We start from the raw sequence: 25,799 nt of genomic DNA on the forward strand, positions 1-25,799 counted from the left end.
TCAATGTTGTCAAAGGACGGAGAAACGTGAGCGACCGCCTTCCGTCCATCCCTGGTGCCAGGCCCCAGCTGCTTCCCAGCGTGGCGAGGGGTGGGCATCGTCAGTGACCTCCACTGCCCGGGGCGGCCACGCCGGACAAGGACGCCGCGGACTGGGAAGTGCGGGCTCTGGAGAGGGGCCGAGCAAAGCTGAGGTCCTTCTCGCCGACCCCGCACTCTCCGGCAACCGCTGGGAGGTCCTGCGCGAGGTGCGAGGGGCGGTCGGAGGGCCCCCCTCCCCGCCCCGGCCCGCCTCCGCGACGGCCCCGCCCCGGCCCGCCCCGGGCTGCCCGAAGGCGCCCTCATTCCCAGCCCCTAGCTGCGGCCGCGCAGGTCGCACCCGCGCCGCAGCGGCCGGAGATGCCGCGGGGCGCCGCGCCGGGCCTGTTCCTCTGGCTCTGCCTCGGATTCCTCGACGGTGAGCGCGGGACTGGAGGTGAAGGGGGTACGCGCGGCGCGGACGGGCAGGAATCCGCGGGCCCGGAGCGCGGCGAGGAGGAAGAGTCTGCGGGACTTTTGTCCCGGCGCCGGAGAGGCCAGCGGGCTGCGCCTTGGGTGCCCGACCGGTTCCTGCGTCCAGTGTTCTCGGAGCGAGCTCCGTCGGGCTGCAGCCGTAGCCCGGATCTTGCGTTTCCCCTCTCCTTGTTCCCTGGGTCCCGGCGCAGTACGGCCCGGCCCGCAATCCCCGGGGGCGTCGCAGGGAGCCGGAGCGACCGACCTGGCCTGGCCCAGGCTTGAGCTCGCTTCTCGTGGGCTCTGGAAATCATTCCTCCAGCCGGGAGGCGCGATGCAGGCGCAGGGGCTCTGGACCTCCGCGGCGCAACCTCGGTCGCGAGGGCGCAGGTGCCGGCACGGACTTAAGGCGAATCCAAGGTCCGCTTCTCGTGGGCGACCAGCGCTGCAGAAAGGGCAGAAACGTAGGACTCTTCGGATTTGAGGGGACAGGAGGAAGGAGGACCAAGGAGCCTGGACTAGAAGGCAGAGTCTGCCACCAAGCAGAGGAGAAGCGGGGTTGGGTTTGTGCCCTTGGGGGGAGAGCGCAGGTGTGTTGGGAAAGGGGGCTGTGGAGATTGAGGCCGAGGGTCGAGGGTCGGAGGAGAGAGTTCAGGTGTGGGCGGGAGTGGAGATTTGGATGGGACCGCAGAGGAGATGGCGTGGCTCTGGGAATCACCAGGCACGGGGCCTCTTGGGTGCCCCAGGTGCAGGGAGGCGTGAAGAGGCCTGAAGGGAGAGATATGCGGATGGAGGTGGCTTTGTTGCTTCCTCTGGTCCAGGTCTCTAGGACCACACAGCTCTGCTCTCTCTGTCCCCTCCTCCCCCAGGTCGGAGGACCCAGGACAGGGGAGGAGAGGGAGGCGTGGCTGAGCCTGGGGGAGGAGGGTCTCCCAGGACCCTTGCACCCATCCCATGGCCAGGCTCTCCCAGGTGCTCTGGCTGTGTGTGTTGAGTGACTGAGTGAGTGTGAGTGGAGGAGTGAATGGGGCCCTGGTTGGACCGCCTGGGTGTGGAATGGGAGCTGTCCCCCCCCCCCCACCTTCAGGCTACATTAACTGAGACTTGGGAGAGAGGCTGGACTGAGACGTTGGACAGGAAGCAGAGGCAAGGGTCTAAGAGAGGACACTAAGGTCAGGAGGCCCGGGGGGAGGGGAGCTTCCAGAGAAATGAGGAAGATTCCACAGGAGGAGGAAAGAACCTGGGGAGGCCAGAGGGTGTGGGAGGTGGAGGCGCATCAAGAGGCAAGGCCATGTCACGCAGTCCGTGCAGGTGACTGATCAAATCGACCAGCAAAGGACAGACAAGGAGACACCCAGGAAAGGAGGTGTCCCAGGCTGGCAGGGAAATGACAAGAGACAGAGACTCACCTCCCTCCAGCCCCAGCTGCGCTAAGCAGAACCCTAAAAGCCCTGAGTCTTAAGGGGTGCTGTGTCCTGTACCCCCAAGTACTGTCAAGTGTCAGGATAGCCAGAGCAGGAGGCAGGCGAGCAGCCTGATAACCCTAAGCTGACCCTCCAAGGTATAAGAATGGTCATAGAAGTGAACTCTGGCCCCTGCTGTGTCCCAAAGTGCCTTGCTCTGTGGCCTCAGTTCCTTTTCCTCTCCCTGCACCTGCACCTCCACCTCCCTGCGAACAGCAGTGGAGCAGGCTGGCAGCCCCCAAGGGCTGTGCATGCCAGGGCTGCACTGCCAGGTTCACAACCCAGCCAGGTCCACAGTCCCATCCCAGCAGAGTCCCTGCAGAGAGAGGGCTGTGTGCACTGCCGGTCAGTTCAGGGATGTGTACAGGAGGCTGAGGACACTGGCTACTGCTGTGGCCTGAGTCATGCAGGAGCCAGTCCCTGCCCCTCAGCCCTACCGCAGGCCCAAGGTGGACAGCAGTGTAAGGGGATGAGGCAGGATGCAGGCGCCCAAGTGCTCTGCAGACTCCAGTGCAGACCTGAGGCTGGGACTGCGGCTGAGGGGCCCTGCTGCCTCCCCAGTGCACAGCATCCCCAGGACCAGGCCCAAGACGATGAACTATCTGGCTTACTCCTCAGCATGCCCTCCCCACCCTGACCCCAAGCAGTGGCTCACTGGCCCAGGAAGGAGATTGCAATTCATACAAGCCATGAACCACGGTGCCTGCTCAGGGTGGCTGAGGGAGGATTTGGACCTGCACCCATTCTGCAGGGGTTTCCCGATGCCAGACTGGCAGGGACACAGACATGGCAACAGACATCCGTGGCTCAGAGATGAAAGTATTCAGCAGCCTCTGTGCGGCCAGCAGGTGACTGTAAGACTGCACAGGAAGGCGATGTCACTTCCAGCCACCGGCTTCCTGCAGAACTCCAGGAAAGGGAACCCCAGGCAGGGCAACGACCGTCTCAAAGTGCCACAAGCAGGAAAGTAGATCTGGTGAATGAGACAAGAGGACAGTCAGACACACAGGGGACAGTGACAGGAGCCAGCAAGGCAGCAGCAGCAAGGAAGCCGTTTTCTCTGCAAGGCAGGTGGAAGGGAAGAGCACCAGGGGGGTCCTGAGATTGTGCAACAGGTGGGGACCCTGGAAGGAGGAAGGAACCCATGGCCTCCCCGTAGAGTGTCCATCGGGCTGTCCTGCAGATCCCAGGTCACGTGACTAGGCCAGACAAGGAGGGAGGAAGGCTGGGAGCACGCAGGTGTGATGGGGCAGAGTGGAATGAGGTTATCCAGGAAAATGAGTGAGGTCCAAGTGTGAGGAGGAAGGTTCTTCTCTGTGCTGGCTTGTATCCCTCCTGCTGGCATTTGGGCGGATTTCCTGTTGCCTAGGCCTAGCCTCAGCCCCATGGCCCTCTGAGACTCCCCTTGCAGGTGGGGGAGTGGGCAGGCAGAGGGCTCCAGAGGACCCTCACTCTCCCTGGCTCGGCATCTGAGTGAGACCCAGGCGACAGGTCCCGGCTGGAGCCAGGGATTCCTGAGTTTCGATCTTTTTCAGACACTGGCTTCCTCTGAGATCTCAGTTTTCCGGTCACGCCGAGGGGACAGTGTGGGAGCAGGAAAGTGTGGGCATTCGTCACCGAGGCACTCCGGGGGAGTGCTCTGGTGGAGAGCGGGGGGCAGGGCAAACCTCAGGCCCAGCCCCACCATGGTCCGTGGCTGGCCAGGTCGGGGTGGCAGATGGGGGAGCCCCGCCACGTGGCCCACAGGGTCAGCAGGGGTTCATGGGAAAGGACTTGTCGGCCACAGAAGAGGACATCCTGCCTGCGTTTCCCTCTTCCTGCGGCAGGAGCCGGTGGCCCCGATTTAGCAGCAGTGGGGGCCACCTCTGAGCCAGCTGGGCTGTCTGATAACACAGCTCGTCCTGCTGGCTGCCAGCAGAGCCCTGACCCCAGGGAGACCAGGGCAGCTGCTCCGCGCTGGGCACTCAGCATCTGCTCAGGCCCCTTCCCCCTTGCCACCTGCATGGGGTGTGCAGGTACCCCAGCTCCCCGGCAGGTCCAGTCCTGGCTCAGCCTTCCCACTGTTCCCTGGCTGCCCCCAAGGGACCGTCTGCATCACAGGTGTGGTCCCCAAAAGATTAGCAGTGGCAGCCACTGCACATCCTGACCCCAGCACCATGGCTTTTCCCAAGCCCCACAGATGCCCTGCAGGGGGGCAGCTAAGAAGCCAGGCAGAAGGTGCTGCACACACACACACACATACACACACACACACCACCCCCAGAGGTCTGCCAGGCCTGGAAGGGGCTTCATTCCCACGTGCTCTGCATCCCGCTCTCTATGTAAAACCCAGGCTTTCGGATGGGCTTAGGGAAGACTTTATTCTCTCTCAGACCAAGGTTGCCCTCAGTTCTATAAAACGGAAGAGACTACTTTGATGAGGCAGGGCCCACGCCTGCCACACCCATGCTTGAATTTCTAACAGTAAACACGCCTCGGTGTCGAAATGGTTAAACAAACTGCCTCCCACTAGGGCTAGTTGGACCCAACCTAGAAGCTGGGAAATTGAGATGAAAGGAGCCAGTAGCTCACTAGATGCTAGTGGCAAAGTGGCTCAGGTCACGGAGGTGGCCGATGTCTGGTGTCTGGCCCAAATGCCATGGGGATCAAGGGATAAGAAGGGAGTGGCAGGGCAGGTAGCTGGCTGCATTCCTCAAGGAAATCCCTCGAGTGGTGGATGGATGCCACCTCTCGGACATTGGACCCTGATGCCCTAGAGACCTTTTGTAAGATCGGCTGCCCCCCAGGTCCACTGCTCGCTTGATGTGCCCCTCCCCCAGTACCTGGCAGCTGCACCTTTCCTGGCACTGCCTCCCTCACCTTCTATACCTACCCATATTTTAGGTACTTTCTGTCCCTTGGGTCCTCCGGGCCAGTCCTGGGCCAATCACCAGCCAAGCCCAATGCTGGCTGTGCGAGGGTGAGAAGGCACAGGAACTCAGGCAGCTGCTACAAGGAGGAGAGGAGCCTCCCTAGGGGCTCTGAGAAGGGGGGCAGCTGTGACGTCATGGATGTCACATGGATGGTGAAGTCTTCTGGGGTGGGCAGGGCACTGAGTGAGGGGCAAGGAGACCAAGAGGTGTTCAGATTCCAGCCACAAACAGCTGGGAAGCTGGGAATGGTTTTAGGCCGGACAGGGATCAGTGTTCTAGAAAGTACGTCAGGTAAGGACGGGACCATTGGGGCCACACCAGGGGTTGGTCCATGGGAGGGACACTGAAGCTGGACAGATGGTGGGGACAGGGGGAGAAGAGGGGAGAGAGATCACCCTGTGGCCAGGACAGTGTACGTGTCTGAACACTATGACTGCCAAGTGCTTCTTTAGCCCAGCCAGCGGAGGGGAGGGGCAGGAGCCTGGCATTCCCAGCCACCCCACCACCGATGCCACCTCCTGGGCCAGCAAGCTCCTAATCCACCTACAAAGCCCTAGGTTACAAAGACCACATCTGTGCCAGCAAGGTGTTCCCTGACCCCCATGCCTCTGCTCCGACCTCACACTCAGCAGGTGGTGACAGCAAAGGCTCAGTGTGCAAAAGCTGGTAGCACTCTGCTCGCGGGGCTTCTTGAGGTGCTGTTGTGCTCTCTGCAGCCTGTGGGTCCTAGCAAGCCCTGTTTCACAGTGGGGAAACAGGCTTGGAGAGAAGAAGCAACTTGCCTAAAGCCCTGCAGCCAGAGAGAGGGGCATCATGGGATCCAGCCACAGCCCCTCCCACTGCAGCCATCCCAGGCCTACAGGGTGAAGTGGGAGGCTGGTGGCCTCCTGGCCTTCACACTGCAGGTTTGGAGGCACAGGGACTGCCCGCGAATTAGGGGGGAACCCCACCCTGCCAGGACTCTGCATATGGCTGACCCAGAGAAGAGACAGAGCTGGCACAGGTCTCTCCACTCTGCCCAGACCAAGAACCAATGCACAGAGACCTCAAGCCCAGCTATGCCTGGCCAGCTGTCCCCTTGTTCCTGCTCATACTCTCAGCCAGAGTGACCTCCAAGCTCACAGAGGATCCTGGTGTCGTTGTGTGCAGGACCTGGGGAGGCAGTCATGGCCCATGCCATCATAGCCTGGGAACTACCTAGAGACACAAACCCTCCTTGCTGCAGATCATAGCTGAGAGGGGTTGGATGCTCTTGACCTCATCACCAGGGATAGGTGCACAGGCCTTGGAGCACACTGACTGGGCCCGGGCAGCAGAGGAGGGCAGAGGGCACAAGGCAAACCCAGGCAGGGCAGTGGGCGAGGTCCTGATGTGGCAGGACTGAGAGATGCAGCCAGCCAGGATGGTGGGGGCTGCCAGGAGGCCATATCGAGGGCATCTCTGGGTTCAGATGGCTTTGAAGAGCCGGTGAAGGCACCCTCAGGTCCTGATATCCTGCTGGGCTGAGGTGGGGGACGGAGCCCAGGCAGCAGGCTGAGTTCAGGGAAGCTGTGGGAGAGATGTTGCTGTGACCCCAGCCCTCTCCCTCTTCACTGCCCTGTGGACTCAGCTATGCACCTGCAGGCAGCTCCCAGGAGCAGCTCCTAGGAACAGCTCCCAGGAGCAGCTCGGAGCAGTGCTGTCCCCAACACTGCAGAGAGAACCAGGCCCTGTCTCACTAGACCATGTCCCCAAATCTCATAGAGGTGGACGCAGAGGAAAATAGGAATTCTGTGTGGGATGGAGGGCAGAGGGGATGGCAGTTCCCCAGGGCCACACCGAGATGTCCATGAAGTGAAAGTCAGCCTCACTCTCTTGCTTCAGTTCTGCCTGTGCCACAGTTTCCCAGGAGAGATCTTTCTGAAGCCTGGCATTGGTGCTTTAAAGGGCCTTGTCTGCAGGGACCAGGCCATGCAGGGAACAGACCCCAGAAGGGGGGAGTGCAGTGACCAGGGCCCAGGTGGCCATGTGCTCTCCTGCGGAGGAGGAGCGGCTCTGGGGCTTCAGATTGGAGGAGCTGAGGCCCACAGGGGCCAGATTCTTGTCTGAGCCCTTCCAGCCTGTGCCTGTGGAAAGGAGGCTGGGGCGCCCCCTGCAGGGACGGGCCTGTTACTGCACAGCTGCGGAGCTGCCCGCTGCTGCCAGGGCTGGAGCCTGTTTCCTCACATTTGTAGACTTCCTGTGATCCCTACCAGCCCCGCTCCCAGGCTTTGGGAAGACCAGATGAGACAGCAACAGCCAGCCACTGCCTGGCTCATGACCAGCGCATACCCACAGGACTTCCCACCCACCCCGTCCCTCGCCGAGGGGTGGTGCTGCCGCAGGAGGCAGCAGGACACCCATTGTCCACTGTTCCTGTGGCTGACACACAGGTCCCCATGGCCCCAGGCCAAAGGGTGTCCCAGGGCTGCTGACAGCACAGAGAAGAGGAGGCGTGCGCTCTGGCCCGCTGACCCCAGCCGGCGCCTTCCCCGGGCCCCTCTGCTGCAGGCCTTGGGGCCAGGGCCATGCTGGCGGGGGGAAGGAAGAAGCCAGTTCCCAGGCCAGGAACAGGAAGGCAGGGGGAGTGTGGTAGAGGCCGGGATGACAGCACTTCCTGCTGCGGGAAGGGAAGGCCAGCGGAGACAGACAACAGCCAGGCAGGAAGGATGCACCTTCTTCAGAGCTGCAGGTGGGGGCTGGGCCGCCCCAGAGCCTGTGGACACAGCAGTGTTAGGCCCAAATCTGGCCCGCCGCTGAGTGGCCAGGGGCGTGCAGTCACCAGGGACTATCTTTCCCACGGGAATGACGGGGTCTGGCACGCTTCCAGCCGGAAGAAAGATGGATGGTGGAGGTTCTGTTGGATGTCCCCTCCTCTGTCCATCCTCCTACCTGTCCATCCTCCCTTCCTCCCATCTGTCCCTCCATCCACCCAACCATGCACTCAGTCATTCAACAAACATTTATTTGTTGTGCCAGCCTGTGCCAGCCATGGGGTGGGCTAGAAAAGGGAGCTGTCTTGGTTCCTGCCCTACTGAAACTGCTCTGAGGACGGCATAGAAGCACACAATTAGACACACAAAGAAGTTCATGAGAGCACCACAAGTCATGGTCAGAGGACCGAGTAAGCACCAGGAAGCTGAAGGGAGCTGGTTTTTGTAGGATGTGAGGAGGTTGTATCTAAGCTGAGGCCTCAGGTGAGAGGAGGCCACAGTGCAGGAAGAGGAGAGGAGATGGGAGCAGAGGTGTGTGCAAAGGCCCTGAGGTAGGAAAGGGCAGCCGATGTGTTGAGAACAGTCTGGAGGCTATGGTGGCTGAAGGACATGAATATTAGGTGGCAGGTAGAAAGGCTAGGCCCCAGTCTGCAGTTTGGATTTTGGGAGAGTGCAGTGGGAAGTCCACAGTGGGGTAAAGTAAGCCTGATGTAGCCCATTTGTGTTTTTAAAATACCACAGATAACGGTGTGGAAGAGGGCAGGTGGGCTCCAGCTGCTGCAGGGGGTGGGTGCAACTGCGCAGACCCCAGCAGGACAGCAGGAGCTGGCTCTGGGATGCCTCTGGCCCAACAGGTGCTGGTGGTAGACAGATGGGCAGGGGGAGGAGAGGTGGCCGTCCACAGCGTGTCCCAAGGGAGGAGATGGATACTGTCAAGGGAAGAGCTTTTGGCAGGAAGGTGGTGGGGGTCTGAGTCTGGGGATTCCCCTCAGGGCACAATTCAACTGTGGGGCCATGGATCTCCATGGACCAGGACAGGGCCACGTGGGTGGGAGGAAGGAGCATGGGCTTCTGATGAGGCTGAAGGGCTGAGTGGCAGTGGAACAGGGGCGTTGAGCCAGGAGGAAAGAGAGAAGATGGGCCCCAGTGCGGGATTGAAGGTGGGGAGGATTCAGAACATGCCTATGAGTGTGCGTGGCCAGGGGAGAGGCTAGGGTGCTGGTGAGTCATCGGTGGATGATGACATCATGTAGAATGGGCTGAGTTGGGCCAGGAGGGGATGGTGAGCTACGGTCTACAGAGAATAAGGGGAAGTGAGCAGCACAGCCACTGCTGAAGGGTTTAGAGGGGGAGAGGGTGGTGCCATCAGGTGTGTACAGGAATCGTCCCCTCAGGCATGTGGGTGATAGCAGCAACTGCCCCAGGGCAGTGATGTCCCCAGAAAGCCAGGCTCTAGATAAGATGAGAGGAGCCATCAGAGGACATTAGGGTCTGCAGCAAAGTCTGGTGATCACAGAGGGCACTGTGGAAGGTTGGTGAAAGCAAAGGCGAGCTTGCGGGGATGGGAGGAAAGGGTCGGCAAGAACTATGGATGGTCCTGTTCAGCACAGTGGTGTGGATGCTTCCTCTATTGGTGTACTGTCCCTAAGGCTCCCTCCCCTATCCATCCACACACACACACCACTCATCCATCCATCCATCCATCTACTCACCCATTCATCCATCCATTCACCCTCCTACACATTCACATACCCACCACCCATCCATGAATCCATACACACACACACATACACACACTCAGAACTGACCCATCCGTTCATTTGCCCATCCACCTACCCACCCATTCATCAATCATCCATCAGTCTTTTTTTCCCTCCATCATCCATCCAGCCATTCCTGTGTTCACCTGCTGGAACCATATTGCTCATCAGCTTCTGTTTGGGGATTAGTAAGATGTCTTCAGATCTGGCCATCACAGTTCAGTCCATGTGCTCTAACAGCAGGAGCCACAAGGGGCACAGATGAGGTAGGAGCCACCTGAGTAAGAGCAGCTGGTCCCCAAGGCAGGGGTACATGCCCTGGACCCTGTGAAGGAGAGCCTCAGGAAGGGAATACAGGAACCCCAAGGGACCTATGGGACTAGAAATCACTGGAGGCGAGAGACGAGGCTGTGTCTCCCTCCCCCCTCCAGGACAGGGACTTGGGGGAAGGGACAGGACGCAGCTCTGGGCCTCTGGCCACACAGAGTCCTCCCTTCCTGTTGTCTCAGGTTGGCCCTGGCAGGATACATCTGCCAGAGCACCAAGCCCAGACCTCCTGCGGGGCCCGACCCACCCCACCAGAGTCCCACCCCCAACATACATGTACATGTGGGTGCACACACCACTCTGTCACTGATGCATAAATATGCACCCCTGTACATGCATAAAGCCACACACTATGCTCATGGACACACAACAGACTCACACGCAGACCCACAGAAACTAACATGGACCCACACCTGTCAACATGCACAAATGCAGGCAGCAGGCTGGGGTCCCGTGGGACAGAGGGCTGAGTCCCAGTCAGCCTGCACCTGCCAAGGATGGGTTTCAGCCAGGGAGACAGGTTTCTCTGTGCGAGTAAAGAGATGATCTATGGGGAGAATGAGGCGTCGGGGGAGGCCCAGGTCAGGAGCCCATGGAGGAGACTGGGGCAGCCGGTGGGAAGCTGTGCAGGTGCAGAGAAGCTGATTGGGCCAGAGAATCGCCCATGGGGCCTGGGCAAGGGTGGGGTCACAGGTAGGGAACAGAGGGGCAGGCTCTAGAATGTGCAAGACTCACCCATGATCAGGGAGTGTTTGCTTGGGGTTCAAGAAGGAGGGGCCTTCAGGCAGAGCTATGGGATCACAGGGCCAGTGTAGGAGGAGGCTTTCTCCTTGCCAGCACCACAGCTGGCTTGGAGCCAAGTGCCTGGGCTCAGTCCACACTTTGACCACAGTTCCCCTAGGGCAGATCTGCCGTCAAGGCAGTCTCTGGTGGAGGCTGTGGTGTCTTGGAACCGTTCTGCCTCTACTCCAGGTGCACATGGCTAGACCAGGCTGCCCCTGCCCCAGGCTGGGGACTGTTCCCGTGGGCCAAGAAGACCTCACAGCACCTGATGGACATTGTCAGGTGAATCCCAGACTACAAGCCACACTAACCCTGTCTCCCACCTCAGGCCTGGTGAGTGGCTACTCCATGACCCCCCCGACCCTGAACATCACAGACGAGGTGTACATCATTGACACCAGCGACAGCCTGTCCATCTCCTGCAGGTATGTGGGCCCCCTCCCCCATGGCAGGAAGTGATGGCTGAGGATACAGAAGGCAGCCTGTCCCCAGTGTGGGTACCTGGAAGCCCTACAGACATAGGCAGACTGCATTCATCCAGCCTCAACCTCACCCACCCCCAGGGGCTCTGTGTGCCCAGAGATGGTGGCCTCCCTGCAGCCCTAGCTGTGATCCAGACACTGGCTCCCTGGGGCTCGTGACTGCCCTGCCCTGAGTGTGTGCTGTGTGCACCTGACCCCTGCACCATCCAGTCCTCTGCCATAGACAGCGATCTGCAAGGCTTAGCTTTTGAGGGAGGCTCTCTGGGGATTGTCCTCTTCTGACCTCCCCCGGTCCCCCACCAGGGGACAGCACCCCCTCGAGTGGGCCTGGCCAGGGGCTCCGGCAGTGCCAGCCACGGAGGAGAAGGACAGCGAGGACACAGGCGTCATGCGAGACTGCGAGGGCAGTGACACCAGGCCCTACTGCAAGGCACTGCTGCTGCGCGAGGCGCACGCCAACAACACAGGCAGCTACCACTGCTACTACAAGTACATCAAGGCCCGCATCGAGGGCACCACAGCCGCCAGCACCTACGTGTTCGTGAGAGGTGAGGCCGCCAGGCCCCTGCATCCCCTCCCTGCCGGCCTGCTGATCCTGGCACTGGCAGGAGGGAAGGGGGCCTCACCCTGCTCAGGAGGGTGGCATGCGGGCAGCAGCAGCAGCTGCAAGTCCCACGGGTCTGCCTCGCTGCCCCAGTCCTGGCCAGAGTCTCCCCCATCACCCACACCCTCTCCTCAGACTTCGAGCAGCCGTTCATCAACAAGCCCGACACACTCCTGGTCAACAGAAAGGACTCCATGTGGGTGCCCTGCCTGGTGTCCGTCCCTGGCCTCAACGTCACACTGCGCTCGGTACACAGCCTCCAGCTCCCCACCCCTGCCCTGGGATCTGGCCCTCTCGCCCTATCCGGGCAAGGCAGCCACTCTCCTAGCCAGGAGGGAGAGAGGGAGCAACCAGCTGCTGATGATGGCCATGTCCCTGCAGCAAAACTCAGTGTTGCGGCCCGATGGGCAGGAGGTGGTATGGGACGACCGCCAAGGCATGCGGGTGCCAACGCCGCTGCTGCGAGACGCCCTCTACCTGCAATGCGAGACCACGTGGGGCGGCCGGGACTTCCTGTCCAACCCCTTCCTCGTCCACATCACAGGTAGTAACTAACCCAGCCCCATGACTGCTCCAGTGCCTGGGCAGGAGGATGCAGGCCACACCCACCTGGAAGCGTGCTGTCCTTGCCACAGCTGGCATGCTGTGTGCACCGCCCCGCAAGAGCCCTGGGGGATAACTGCTCCTGTGTCACCAGGCAACGAGCTCTACGACATCCAGCTGTTCCCTAAGAAGTCCCTGGAGCTGCTGGTGGGGGAGAAGCTAGTCCTGAACTGCACTGTGTGGGCCGAGTTCAACTCAGGTGTCACCTTTGATTGGGACTACCCAGGCAAGCAGGTGAGCTCAGCAGCTGCCCCCGCCTACCTGTGCCTGGTGCGCTCTGGGCCACTGCGTGGAGGAGGTCGGCCAGCCCCATGTGCCCCAGCGTGATGGGGATGTCTTTCACCCCAAGGAGAAATCTGGGTCTGGGTCTGAGGCTCCCGGAGCCCCCACCGTTGGGACCGGGCCTGTGCCCTCCGTGGGTTAGCCCTGCCGAGGCCCAGCGACTGACCCCGGGCTTCCCCTGGGGCGGGCAGGCAGAGCGGGGTAAGTGGGTACCCGAGCGGCGCTCCCAGCAGACTCACACAGAGCTGTCCAGCATCCTGACCATCCACAACGTCAGCCTGCGTGACCTAGGCCCCTACGTGTGCGAGGCCAACAACGGCGTGCAGCGCTTCCGGGAGAGCACCGAGGTCATCGTGCACGGTATGGCCCAAGCTCAGGGTTCTCGTGCCCCACATTGCCTAGGTTGGGGCAGGCATCAAGGGTGGGGAACCAGGGTCCTTGGGCAGTGGGGCCTGGAGTCAGAGGTCATGTTGCACCTGAGCAGGAGGAAGGGAGGGTGGTGAGCGGAAGGCCCTGCCCAGTTCCCGAGCGCTGGACGGCCCAGCAAGCACCAGTCTGCAGTGTCTGGCTGCTGGGGACGCAGGAGCCGTGCTGCGACTCCCCACCCCCTTTCAGCACTGGTCAGCCCAGGATTTACATTGATGCCTCCTATCTGGCAGAAAAGCCCTTCATCAGCGTGGAGTGGCTCAAAGGACCTGTCCTGGAGGCAACCGCAGGAGACGAGCTGGTGAAGCTGCCCGTGAAGCTGGCAGCGTACCCCCCTCCCGAGTTCCAGTGGTAAGCTCCCCGGCACCTCCCTGCCAAGCCCAGCCCACAGTGGGCCCAGGGATGAGAAAGGCAGTGTCCTTCCTCACCAGAGTCCATGTGCTGAGTCCTGCTGGGGACTTTGTCTTGGGAGACCTCCAATGGGCGTGCACATGAGGCGAGATTCCAACTCCAAGGAGGTGGCCTGCGCTGCTGCCGAGTTGTGAAGAGTTTGAACAACACCCTCAGGCATGGGTGGGTGTGATGGGCACAACATGAGGCGTTGTCTCCTGCTTCCTATGTACCCTAAGCCCACCTGTGCTCTGGGTAACCTGCAGGGCTTGCCCCATGGCAACAGCTTCAGGCTCTCTGGGCCTCTTTCCAGCTCCTGCCTCTCCCAGGAGCCTCCTGTCCAGAAATCTGGAGATGCTATGTGGCTCTGACCCAGTGTCATGCAGCCCAGCCTTGGGCCGAGCTGGGTTGCATGGCAGTGAGCAGGAGAGCATCCAGGAAGCCTGAGGCCAGGCTGCCAGTCTCTGAGCTGAAAGAATGTTGTACCCCCCGAGCAGAGTGTGCCAGAGGCATTGATGGGACTCTTAGTAGTGGCTCTGACCCCACCAGGTGCTCCCCAGAGAGCTCAGGAGGGCATAGCACCACCCCATACACCCTCAGGCCATGTGAGCCATCCTCAGTCCCAATCCTGATACATTGCACTGTAGTCCAAGCCAGGGAAAGGAACAGCAGTCCAACCTGGGCCTGGAGCTCCTCCTAGTCTGTCCTCCTCCTTCTGACCAAGGGAACCACACTCCTCCCAGCCTGGGGCACCACCCTCCCAGCAGGGCAACAACAGGCCCAGGCATCCTGAGCCAATATCCCTTGCTCTGGCCATAGGTGGAAAAGCAAGCTTTTCCTGGGAGGGTCCTGGTCACCCAAGGCCCAGGATGACCCTTCTGAAGCCACAGATCCTGGGGTCCTCTGGAGACACATGGTGCAGTACAGGGGCCCTTGGGCACGGTCCTGAGGACACTGCTGCTGCCTGGAGCCTCACTCACAGGTGCAGCTCCTGGGGACGTGGGGACCCCCAAGCCACTCGCTGTGCCACATCAGTCTCCAGCCCACTCCCCAGGCAATGAGTCTCACATGGCTTTCCTGCGGGAGCATTCGCAGCATGTGCAGCCCTTCTCCTCCGGCTTGGCCAATACCTGCCTCCAGGAAGCGCTCAGCTGCCCCAGGGCACCAGTGGCCAGCATAGCCCCACAGGTGCCATCTTCCAATGAGGACCACACCAGTACATGGAGGGAAGGCCTCCAGGACAGACAGGCAGGCCACACTTAGAAGCCCCACAGCATGCCCAGCACAATAGCAGTGCCACCTACTGACACTGCTGCAGCTGGGCTCCTTGCCCACTGCAAGGTGCATTTGGTTTCCCCAGTTTTTAGGGGAGGACACAGTAGCTTATGGTGGTGAGGGGTTTGCCTGGGGTCGCAGATCTGGCTGGTGACAGACTCAGGATTGCAGCCTTGTTCGCCAGAGCTAGGCAGACAGCACAGCCTCAACTCCACCCATGCTCTGCCTTGCGTTGTGATCCCAGACCAATCACCTGCCTCTAGTCCCAGCCATGGCATCACAGCGGAGAGTCAAAAGCAGATCCCTACACCGCTCTCGCTTCTGGTCTCTGCCAGAGGGGCATTGCGCCCCTTTCCCAGACCCCACCGTAGCACCTCTCTGGCCGACATGTCCCAAGGGGACCATTTCCCAGCACTCAGGTTGCAAAAAGTCTGGCTCAGGACTGGGGAGGAGCCCCCTTGAGATATGAGGCCTCTGACACCCAGACAGCAGGCACCTAGCTGCAAGGGACCTCCGTGTGCTGGGTACAGCGGTGAAGAAACAATCTCCACCCCCAGGGCTCACAGCTCAGTGGAGGTGGGGTGGGAGTGGCAGCCAACAGCTACACACAGGAACCACTGTTTCTGACTAGGGCTGTCTAATCAAGATGGTGAGTAGGGCTACTCTGATGAGCGGAATAGCCAAACCCCAAGGAAGCAGGAGGAAGGAAATGTGCTGATTGCCCCGAATGGAGATTGACACGCAAGCAAGGTGCCCAGCTCTAGAGAAATCAACAACAGGCAGATTCGGGAGGCGGGGGGCAGAAAGCCAGGCAGGGACCGCCCCTCGTGGGCAGGATCTGGGCTGTCTTGCATGGGGACTGAATCTTCTTCCCGGGGTCCTGAAGGAGGACAGGACCAACGGACACCCCTGCAGTTGGTCCCCAAGTCAGTGTGGAAGAGCCGCTGCCAAAGACTTGCAGGGGGCAGGACCCTCCTGACTGGGCCTGGTGACCCTGGCTGCAGAGGGCTGGTCATGGCCACAGGCAGGGCAAGGGAGAAGAAGGAGGCTGCCACACACGAGTCATGGTCTCTTCTCACTGTGTGTGAAAACAGTTTGGAGGCTCTGGAAGTGAGTCCAGACCCAAGCCCAGTGCCTGGTGCGGCTGTGGGAACAGGCAGATCAGGCCTGGGACATCACCTCCGCTGCCGGGCCCTCTCGGCCTGGCCCAGGAACAAGTGTGCAGCAGCCTGGACTGCAGGACAAGCCTCAGGGCTCTTACTTCCTTCCTCCCAGCAGTAAACATGAACCTGCCATGGGTTCCACCTCTATGGATTCCACCCACCAGGGATAGCAAATATTTGGGGAGGAAAAAAATTGTGTCTGTACCGAGTATGTGCAGAATGTTTTATTCTTATTCCCCAAACAATACAGCACAACTTTGCATGGCATTTATATTGTGTTAGGCATTATCAGTCATCCAGTGCTACAATAATTTCACAGGTTCTATGCAGATCCTACATGCCATTGTACATAAGGGACTCAAACAGCAGTAGATTCTGGAATCCAGGAGGGTCCTATGGATTTCAAGGGACAGCTGCATCACAGTTGGAGGGGATGGGACTACCAGCTGGAGCTAAGGCAGGATCCACATGGTCACTGAACTCCCCTCCTGGCCTCTAGGTACAAAGACAGGAAGGCAGTGTCTGGGCGCCACAGTCCACACGCCCTTGTACTCAAAGAGGTGACTGAAGCCAGCGCGGGCATCTACACCCTTGCCCTGTGGAACTCTGCAGCCAGCCTGAGATGCAACATCAGCCTGCAACTGGTGGTGAATGGTACATGGGGCCGTGGCCAGGGCTGGGCCCAGGTGTCTGGGGGCAGGCCAGCTGACCAGCCATCTGCCTGTGCCCTGCAGTGCCCCCCCACATCCATGAGAAGGAGGCCGCCTCCCCCAGCATCTACTCCCGCCACAGTCGCCAGGCCCTCACCTGCACCGCCTCCGGGGTGCCCCCGCCACTCGGTATCCAGTGGCACTGGAGACCTTGGACACCCTGCAAGACGTTTGCCCAGCACAGCCTGTGAGTACGGCCATAGCCCCTCTGCTTCCCAGTCCCGATCCCAGCCCCAACCCCATTCACCCACCGCCCACGGAACCCTGCTCTAAACCTGAACCCCATCTTTGCTTGTGTTGCCTGTGCCTTTGAGGATTTATTCATAAAAATCTCCACCCAGATCGTGTCATGAAACTTTCTCTCTGTTTTCTTCAAGTAGGTTCTAGAAACCTAGTTTTGGTCTCATATTTAAACCTTTTAATCCATTTGGTTTTTGAAAGAGGTGAGAGACAGAGGTCTAATACCTTCTCTCACATGTGGATTTCTGGTTGTCCATGTCCCATGTATAGAACGGACTGTCTTGTCCCCAGGATGGGTTCCCCAGCAGCTTAGTTGAAGACACATCAGCTGCAGATATGTGGGTTTCTTTCAGGGCTCTGTGGCAGGTGTGTGGATTCTGCCTCCAAGGCTGCATGTCTGATTTATGCCAGTGCCAAGCTATCGTGGTTAAGGGAGCTCAGTAGTGAGCTTTGAGGTCAGCTGTCACGTTGCCCCCAGCTTTGTTCTTTCTGTTCAGGATCACTTTGGCTATTCAGGGTCTTCTGTGATTCCACACGAATTTTGTTATAAAGATTTATTTATTTATTGGAAAATCAGAGCTACACAGAGAGAGGAACAGACAGAGAGAGAGAGAGGTCTTCCATCCACTGGTTCACTCCCCAAATGGCCACAATGGCTGGGGCTGGGCCAGGCTGAAGCCAGGAGTCAGGAGCTTCTTGTAGATCTCCCATGCAAGTGCAGGGACTCAAGCACTTGGGCCATCTTCTGCTTTCTCAGGTGCATTAGCAGGGAGCTGGATCTGAAGTGGAACAGATGAGTCTGGAACCAGCACCCACATGGTGGTGGCTTTACCTGCTATGCCACAATGCCAGCCCCTCCACACAAATTTTTAAAATGTTTATCTACTTCCGTGAAGAATGTCTAGGATTGCATTAAATCTGTAGATTTCTTTAGTTAGTATGGGCATTTTAACAATTTCAACTCATCTAACCTGCTGTAGCCAATCTCTGGCCTCACCTCCCGAGCCAGGCTCAGTCTCTCTCTCTGTCAATCCAAGAAGCCTGGCAGGACACTGGAGCTGGGCCAGCTCATACCACCTCCTTTGAGAACAAAGTCCCCAGACCCATAATTGCACCATCAGAAGCAGACAAAAGGGCAGGCCTCTATGCAGCAAGGACAGTGCTTGGCCAAGGGGGCAGACCTGGGTAGAGCCGTGACACCTGCACTGAGCTGTGTGGCACACCAGGCACCTGCACACGCTTTGCTAATCCATGCAACTCATAATCCCCCTTACAGAGGAGGAGACAGGCGACTCTCCCGAGGTCCCAGTTGTGAACCACACAGCGTGCTCCTCTGCTGGGACAGGACCCTCCCGAGCTTGCTGTCAGCACATGGACAGACTGAGGGCTCAGACAAGCAGGGCATGGGGAGCAGGTGCTGAGGTGGCTCAGTGTCTTAAAAAAAAAGAAAAAAAAAAAGATTATTTGAGAGGTGGAGTTACAGAGAGACAGAGAGGTCTTCCACCCGCTGGTTCACCCCTCAGATGGCACAACAGCCACAGCTGAGCCAATCCAAAGCCAAGAACCAGGAGCTTCTTCTGGGTCTCTCACGTAGGTGCAAGGGCCCAAGGACTTGGACCATCTTCTACTGCTTTCCCAGGCTGGATCAGAAGTGGAGCAGGCAGGACTTGAACTGGCGCCCATATGGGATGCTGGCGCTGCAGGCTGGGGCTTTAACCCATTGTGCCACAGCACTGGCCCCAGGCCAGGATCTTGACAGCACCAGGGAACCAGCCAGGGAACTGAGCAGGGGACATGCCAGGGCAGGTGTGCCATGTAGCCAGAGACCCTTGCATCACAGGCCAGAGAAGGACAGAAGCTGGAAACCCAGGCAGGAGGTGAGGACTGCACCTCTGGTGTGGTTGGGGACAGGCTCAGTAGGGGTGACTGTCGGCCTGAAATGTCCAAGGCCCCTAAGGGATTGTGTTGAACCATGTGGGCTGCAGCTTAGCACTGGCCTCTGCAAATGTGCTTCCTTCCAGGGCTCCACTATCATGATCTGTGCCAAGCAAGGGAGGCCTGGGGCCCCCTGCTTGCCTGGTGCTGGCAGACAGGGACCTCTTTTGGGGCCCTGGAATGCCCAACTCATCATAGGAGGAGGCTAGATGTGCAGGGGCTGCACAGCAGCCTGCAGGGGAGCCTGCAGTTCCAAGAAGGGGGAGCGAGGGAGAGCAGGGTGAAATGGTGACTTGGTGAGCTAGGCAGCTCCAAGGTGGAGTGGGCAGGAAGAGGCCAGCAGAAGCAGGATGCAGGGCGCCCACATGAGCACGGGCAGTGCCACAGAAGGGCTGTGTCTGGCATCCTGTGGAGGACAAGGGGCAGGGCACTCCATCCCCCTCACTCACCACGATGGGAGATGAATCTGAAGATGAACCTGACCCCTTTTGTGGGCCTCCCTGCCCATATCCTGCATCCACCCTTGCCTCTCCTGATCCTTGGCAGCCGGCGGCGGCGGCAGCGAGACCGCATGCCACAGTGCCAGGACTGGAGGGAGGTGACCACACAGGACGCTGTAAACCCCATTGAGAGCCTGGACACCTGGTCAGAGTTTGTGGAGGGGAAGAACAAGGTACAGTCAACGGTGCCACCAGGGGGGTGGGAGGAGAGGGGAAAGGGCCTCTTCTGCCTCTCTTGGCTTCTACCTGGCCAGCTAAGGATTAGAGATAGTTCTTGAGGGTCAGGTACCTTTTCTACAACATCTGGGCCTCAGCCCCTCTGCCTGCATGTGGACGGGGCCTGGCCTTGCCTCCAGCTGCTGCCAGCACAAAGATGCTGAGATCCAAGGTGACCCCAGCTACCCACAGGCCCCAGGGCTAGGAAGGGACTGGGTGGGGGCTGGCCAGGTCTCCATAGAAGGGCTGCTGAGCCAGTGGACCAGCCTGGGGGCAATGCTGACAAGCAGCCAGGCGGGGGAGGGGAATGAACAAAGGCACCCACTTCCTACAGTCACTTCCTGTTTTCCTACACACCTCCAGAGCCTTTTCCTGTTCCAGGCCTGGCCAGGAAGTGCCCGGCTTGGGGTGGGGGTGGGGGTCCTAGGACATAGGCAGAGCCTGTGGCCCTCTCTTCCCCACCCCCACCCTTCTCAAGCTTCCTACTCCCTGAGGCCAGAGTCCTTCTGGAATCCTGGGACCACCTTCTCCCCTGGCAAATCCCCAGGACCACAGGAGAGGTGCTGTGGACAGCCCATGGGCCGATGTGGGCACGGCAAGCACAAGGAGCTCACACACTTCGCAGCTGCTGACCCCAGCACAGGAGGGGCTGGACTCTCCGTGCAACCACAGCCTGAAGTGTCGCTCTGGCTTGAGCTGACTCCTTTGGCAAGCAGGCTGCTGACTCCTCCTTAGTGCCAGAGGTCTCTCTGGTCTTCCACGCACTGCCCTCTGACCTCAGCTGCAGCCTGGGCCAGCTATCCATGTGCTGCTCTTGCCTGTGCTGGACAGCCCGAGAGCCTCGTCTTCTCTTCCCAGTCCCGCCTCAGTGCTTCGGTCATCCCTACTCCCAGTGCCTCCACTTCCCCCATTACTCTGGTGGGCACAGCAGGCCCCTGTGCAGACAGGGAGGTCCCGGGAGGGGGACTCAGGAGAAATGGACCCACCTCCTGCCTGTGTTCTGCCCAGACGGTGAGCAAGCTGGTGATCCAAGATGCCAACGTGTCTGCCATGTACAAGTGCGTGGTCTCCAACAAGGTGGGCCGGGACGAGCGGCTCATCTACTTCTACGTGACCAGTGAGTGGCCCGAGAGCCCCCATCCCTTGGGCAGGCCTGGGTGCAGGGTCAGAATCCGGGTGAGGAGGCACTGAGTTTCAAGCAACGGTAGGATGCCCAAGACAGATATCCATGGCCTGCGGGCCCACTGGGTCATCATGGGAGTTGAGATCACCAGCATCTAGACAGGTCCTGGTGCAACAGAGTGGAATGGTACTCTCTGCCCCCCAGCCCTGGAGGCTCTGCCCTCAGGGATGTCCTCCTGCTCCCAGAAGCCCCACCTGGCCCTACCTCCCTGTCACCCAACCCACCCCGACCCCAAGCCCTGGAGCCCTGCAGCCCACTGATGTGTTTTGCTCAGAGGAGAGGAGTTCCAGAGTTGACCCAGATTTTCAAATGTGTTAGTGCCCTCAGGACAGCCAAGAAGCCCAGGAGTAGGCAGTCATGGGCCCAGGAGGGTAGATGAGGGCACCTCCAGAGGCATGGAGCCAGAGAGAAGGGGCCACCAGAACCTGACCAGAAGCAGCCAGAGAGACAAAAGGTCATCAGGACGACAGGGCCAAGCTAGTGGGGAAACCACTGCAAGGAGAGGATGATGGCGCAGGGTGTGGTCAGTAGGGAGAAAGACAGTCAGGTCCCGGATGAGTGTGGTGAGAGGCACTCACAGACATCTGGGCTCCGGGGAGAAATGGGGCTTGTCCAGGAGAGAGATGGCGGCAGGAGGGGAGCTACGGGGCTGATTTCCGAGAGGACACCCTGGAGTGGAGAGGGCCCTGCTCCATGTGGTGCACACTCTCTGCTGAGATCTGAGTGAATTCAAAGGCTGACAGGGAAAAGGAACGAGCTCCCAGCAGAGTCACAGGGGTTCCTCTGCCCTCCATAGCCATCCCTGACGGCTTCAGCATCGAATCGGAGCCGTCCGAGGAGCCCCTGGAAGGCCAAGCGGTGCGCTTGAGCTGCCGCGCCGACAACTTCACCTATGAGCACCTGCGCTGGTACCGCCTCAACCTGTCCACGCTGCACGACGCGCAGGGCAACCCGCTGCTGCTCGACTGCAAAAACGTGCACCTCTTCGCCACGCCGCTGGCCGCCAGCCTAGAGGAGGCGGAGCCCGGGGCGCGCCACGCCACGCTCAGCCTGAGCATCCCCCGCGTGGCCCCCGAGCACGAGGGCGACTACGTGTGCGAGGTGCAGGACCGGCGCAGCCGCGACAAACACTGCCATAAGAAGTACCTGTCGGTGCAGGGTGAGGCGCGGGGCGGGGAGCCCTCCCTCACCAGCTCCACCTCATCCCTGTCTTCCTCCCTTGCCCCTCTTCCGCATCATCTGCGCCCAACCCCAAGGTGCTCTCTTTAGCTCTGCTTAGTTCTCTCTCGACCCCCTGTCCCAGCCCTGGAAGCCCCGCGGCTCACGCAGAACCTGACCGATCTCCTGGTGAACGTGAGCGATTCGCTGGAAATGCGGTGCGCGGTGGCCGGGGCACACGTGCCCAGCATCGTATGGTACAAAGATGAGAGGCTGCTGCAAGAAGAATCTGGTGGGCAGGGTAGCCCCAGGCGGCGGGCAGGGTCTGGCGGTCTGCGAGTCCCACGCGCCAGGACCCGCCTGAGCCCGACCCGCCACTCACCTGCCGCAGGAATCGACCTCGCGGACTCGAACCAGAGGCTGAGCATCCAGCGCGTGCGCGAGGAGGACGCGGGCCGCTATCTGTGCAGCGTGTGCAACGCCAAGGGCTGCGTCAACTCCTCCGCCAGCGTAGCTGTGGGAGGTCCGGCCGCCCCCTCGACCCTCGACCCACGCGCCCTGGTACGGCTCCCCGCGGCCCCTCCTGCGCGCGGCGCGCACCAGAACCTGCCCCTTTCTGCCCATGCAGGCGCCGAAGATAGAGGCAGCATGGAGATCGTGATCCTCGTGGGCACCGGCGTCATTGCCGTGTTCTTTTGGGTCCTCCTCCTGCTCATCTTCTGTAACATGAGGAGGGTGAGTGCTCCTCCCCCAGCTCCTAATACGGTCTCCCTTGCCCCTGCGCCCACTGCTGCCAGCCTTCCAAATAGGGTCCCTACCTTGGTTCACCTGGCAGCCTCGTCTCCCTGGAAACCTCCCCCACCTTTCCATACCAGGCTTTAAAGAGACTGGTCTCTGTCCTCTCGAGTCGATGAGAAACCCCAAGGAAGTGCCATCCACTTTGCCCAAACCGCAGTGGAATGGCCAAAGCAAAGAACTGTCTCACCCCCGTCCCCAGCGAGCCCACGCGGACATCAAGACGGGCTACTTGTCCATCATCATGGATCCCGGGGAGGTGCCTCTGGAGGAGCAATGTGAATACCTGTCCTACGACGCCAGCCAGTGGGAGTTCCCCCGAGAGCGGCTGCACCTGGGTGAGGCCAGCGCCCTGTCTGCCCCCCCCCCTCCCAGCCCCTGCACAGTCGAGCAGGCTGGAGCCAGAAATCCCACCCTTCTCAGAACTCCTGCCAGGAAGGCCCGCCGGACCCTCACCTGGCTGACCTGTTCATCTGGGCGTGCATCCCCAAAGCCACAGAGCCACGGCCAGGGCTCCCAGTTCCCAGGCCCTGGGGTCACTTCCAGCTGCTCTGAGTTGGGTGGGCCTGTCACACCTGCCTGGAGAGGATGCCGGGGGCTTCCTGTCTGCCTGTCCTCTCCCTCTTTTCCCATTGCAGCTGCCCGCGCGCTTCCTGTTTGGCGCAGAGGCTCCTGCCCCGGACCCTTGGGACAGGCTGCCCCTGCCGCCCACCCTCACCCCCCAGACAGTTCACCTGGACCCTCCCCTGCCTCCACAGGGAGAGTCTTGGGCCATGGGGCCTTTGGGAAGGTGGTAGAAGCCTCTGCTTTTGGCATCAATAAGGGCAGCAGCTGCGACACCGTGGCAGTGAAAATGCTCAAAGGTGTGGGAACAGCAGGGGGATGGGAGTCAGCAGGCCTGAGGGGTGGGGGGCCGGGGCTGGGGACTGTGATGCCAGAAGGGAAACTGAGGCTCAGAACTAGAATCTCATCCAAGATTCTACAGAGAGATCTGTGAGAGTACAGCCAAGCTCACCCGCTTCCTCGGAGGGTGGGGGGCGGGGAGCCAGCTGAACATGCTGGGGCCCCAGAAAGAGCCTGACTATGCCTTCAGTAGCGAGGGAGGAGGGGCGTCAGGGATTAGGGCAGAGCCTGGGTCACATGCTAAGGCCCTGTGTTCCCTACAGAGGGCGCCACAGCCAGTGAGCACCGCGCCCTGATGTCGGAGCTCAAAATCTTGATCCACATCGGCAACCACCTCAATGTGGTCAACCTCCTAGGGGCGTGCACCAAACCCAACGGTACGCGTTCCGGCGCCCTGGGAGGAAGCCCAGGCGTCGGGCGCTCGGCGCTCCGAGCGGGAGGAGCCTGCTGGGTTTGAAGGGGCAGGCGGGAATACTGGGTGGGGCATCCTGTCGGGCGAGCGTGTGGCTGCGCACCCGGGGCCCCAGTGCCCTGGGTCACCCAGGGCCGACCCCTCTGCAGGCCCCCTCATGGTGATTGTGGAGTTTTGCAAGTACGGCAACCTCTCCAACTTCCTGCGCGCCAAGCGGGACGCCTTCAGTCCCTTCGCGGTAAGTGGCTCCCCAGTCTGGACGCAGAGCTTCAGGGCGAGCCGGCGGGCGGGGCCCGCGGGTGGCCGGCAACCCTGGGACCCGCCTGGCTTTGTGCACCCGCAGGAGAAGTCTCCGGAGCAACGAAGGCGCTTCCGCGCCATGGTGGAGGGGGCCAAGGCTGATCGAAGGGGGCCGAGAAGCAGCGACAGGGCCGTCCTCGCTAGGCTCCTGATGGGCAAGGGCGGGGCAGGGCGGGCTCCTCCAGTTCAAGAAGGTAAGAGCCTGGCCCGCCCCTCCAGGGGACGCTGGGGTCTGCGGGACTTCCACGGGAGAGCAGGTCCTGGCTTTCTGCCAAGGAAGGGAAGAATCTGCCCTCAGGGACAGATATCACAGATGTTTGACATCCGGCTTGGGATGAATTGACAGAGTAAGGGAGTAGTCCAGGGCCAAGAAGCAGGTGCAAAGGCCGGGAGGTAAGCAGGTGTCCTGGAGAGAGTGGAGGCTGACAGAGTGCTGGGAGCTTCAGGGACCCAGCTAGGAGAGATGCAGTTGGGTGAGCAGATGTCCCCCTTGGGGCTGGATGAGTAGGGAAGCCAGGACAGAGGTGTCTCCTGAGTCCACCTTCCTTCCCTGTGCAGCTGAGGACCTGTGGCTGACCCCACTGACCATGGAAGACCTTGTCTGCTACAGCTTTCAGGTGGCCCGAGGGATGGAGTTCCTGGCCTCCCGGAAAGTGAGCATCCTTCTCCCCACCTCCACAGGCCCTTCAATGGGGAAGAGGGCCCATCCCGCCACCAGCCAGCTGTGCTCTGCCCGCACTTCACCCCACAGTGGTCCTGGGATCCAGCAGGTTTTCACCCATTTTGCAGTGGAGAACTAAGCCCGAAGCCTGGAAATGACTTCCAAGGCCCCCCTGGCGAGTTAGTGCACAGCTGACTGATGGTCTCTGCCGTCCCACACTTTGACACATCCTGGGGGGCACACAGAAGTCTTCACCTGAAAGAGCAAGGCTCAGGCAGGGCACACCCAGGGCTCTGACTGCCTGGGGCACCTGGGAGCTCCACCCTGGCTGACTGCCCCCTCCCACCTCTCTGCACCCCCAGTGCATCCACAGGGACCTGGCTGCTCGGAACATCTTGCTGTCAGAAAGTGACGTGGTGAAGATCTGTGACTTTGGCCTTGCCCGGGACATCTACAAAGACCCTGACTACGTCCGCAAGGGCAGTGTGAGTGCAGGTCACCAGGAGGAGCAGAGATGAGGGCTGGGCAGAGGTGGGGGTAGGGGAGGGGAGGACCACGGTTCTCTTGTCCAGGAGTGGGCAAGAGAGGCTGGCACAGGGTGGCATGTGCTTCTTGGTCTGCCAGGCCACCTGCCCAAATACTGGAGACCCATTGTCCCCCTGGGCCCCAGCAAATTCTGAGAATCTGAGGTCAGGGCACTAACAGTCCTGCCCACTGAGGCATCCTGGGGCAGAGGAGTTGACAAGCATGGAGCACCGTGCTGCACCTGGGGCCTGGTCCATTTGGTGGACACTGACTCCTGCACCTGCCCTGTGGGGTGGTAGAACAGAGACTTTCCACCCAGAGATGGGCAGGCCTGGTGCAGGGCCACCAAAGGAAGTCCATCTGCGCACAAGCTGCAGAGTATCTGCCTGGCAGCCCACTCTCTGATTTGGGGACAGGAAGAAAGGGTAGGACTGGAGGAAAGGAGCAGGCTGGGTACAGGATGTGCAGTGACGGCCGCCCGCCCTACATGGCTGCTGTGTGAGAGGTGTTGGTCCTTCATTCTAACTGTCAAGTGTGGGGGCACCGGGAGGTGATGGTCATGTGTTCG

General features: G+C 60.4%; 1 protein-coding gene across 2 annotated transcripts in view; it reads left to right on the forward strand.

The window, feature by feature from the left end:
* Positions 1–304: 304 nt before the first annotated feature.
* FLT4 (fms related receptor tyrosine kinase 4) overlaps positions 305–25,799 on the forward strand; it is a 39,308-nt gene continuing 13,813 nt past the window's right edge. For both annotated transcript variants that reach the window (XM_051833789.3, XM_051833790.3), the window contains exons 1-23: positions 305–456; positions 10,797–10,893; positions 11,254–11,498; positions 11,690–11,802; positions 11,936–12,098; positions 12,252–12,391; positions 12,631–12,799; positions 13,099–13,216; positions 16,193–16,347; positions 16,428–16,590; positions 19,125–19,251; positions 20,303–20,411; positions 21,274–21,636; positions 21,781–21,927; positions 22,027–22,158; positions 22,264–22,370; positions 22,633–22,768; positions 23,189–23,293; positions 23,597–23,710; positions 23,895–23,983; positions 24,089–24,239; positions 24,604–24,698; positions 25,069–25,191. In XM_051833789.3, the coding sequence (XP_051689749.3) occupies positions 399–456; positions 10,797–10,893; positions 11,254–11,498; positions 11,690–11,802; positions 11,936–12,098; positions 12,252–12,391; positions 12,631–12,799; positions 13,099–13,216; positions 16,193–16,347; positions 16,428–16,590; positions 19,125–19,251; positions 20,303–20,411; positions 21,274–21,636; positions 21,781–21,927; positions 22,027–22,158; positions 22,264–22,370; positions 22,633–22,768; positions 23,189–23,293; positions 23,597–23,710; positions 23,895–23,983; positions 24,089–24,239; positions 24,604–24,698; positions 25,069–25,191 (3,219 nt within the window). In that variant the 5' untranslated portion in view covers positions 305–398. The remainder of the gene's footprint in view (positions 457–10,796; positions 10,894–11,253; positions 11,499–11,689; positions 11,803–11,935; positions 12,099–12,251; positions 12,392–12,630; positions 12,800–13,098; positions 13,217–16,192; positions 16,348–16,427; positions 16,591–19,124; positions 19,252–20,302; positions 20,412–21,273; positions 21,637–21,780; positions 21,928–22,026; positions 22,159–22,263; positions 22,371–22,632; positions 22,769–23,188; positions 23,294–23,596; positions 23,711–23,894; positions 23,984–24,088; positions 24,240–24,603; positions 24,699–25,068; positions 25,192–25,799) is intronic.

The sequence above is a fragment of the Oryctolagus cuniculus genome, chromosome 6 (assembly GCF_051225735.1).
Source record: "Oryctolagus cuniculus isolate XC-2025 breed Fujian yellow rabbit chromosome 6, ASM5122573v1, whole genome shotgun sequence".
In the NCBI taxonomy this organism is placed as follows: domain Eukaryota; kingdom Metazoa; phylum Chordata; class Mammalia; order Lagomorpha; family Leporidae; genus Oryctolagus; species Oryctolagus cuniculus.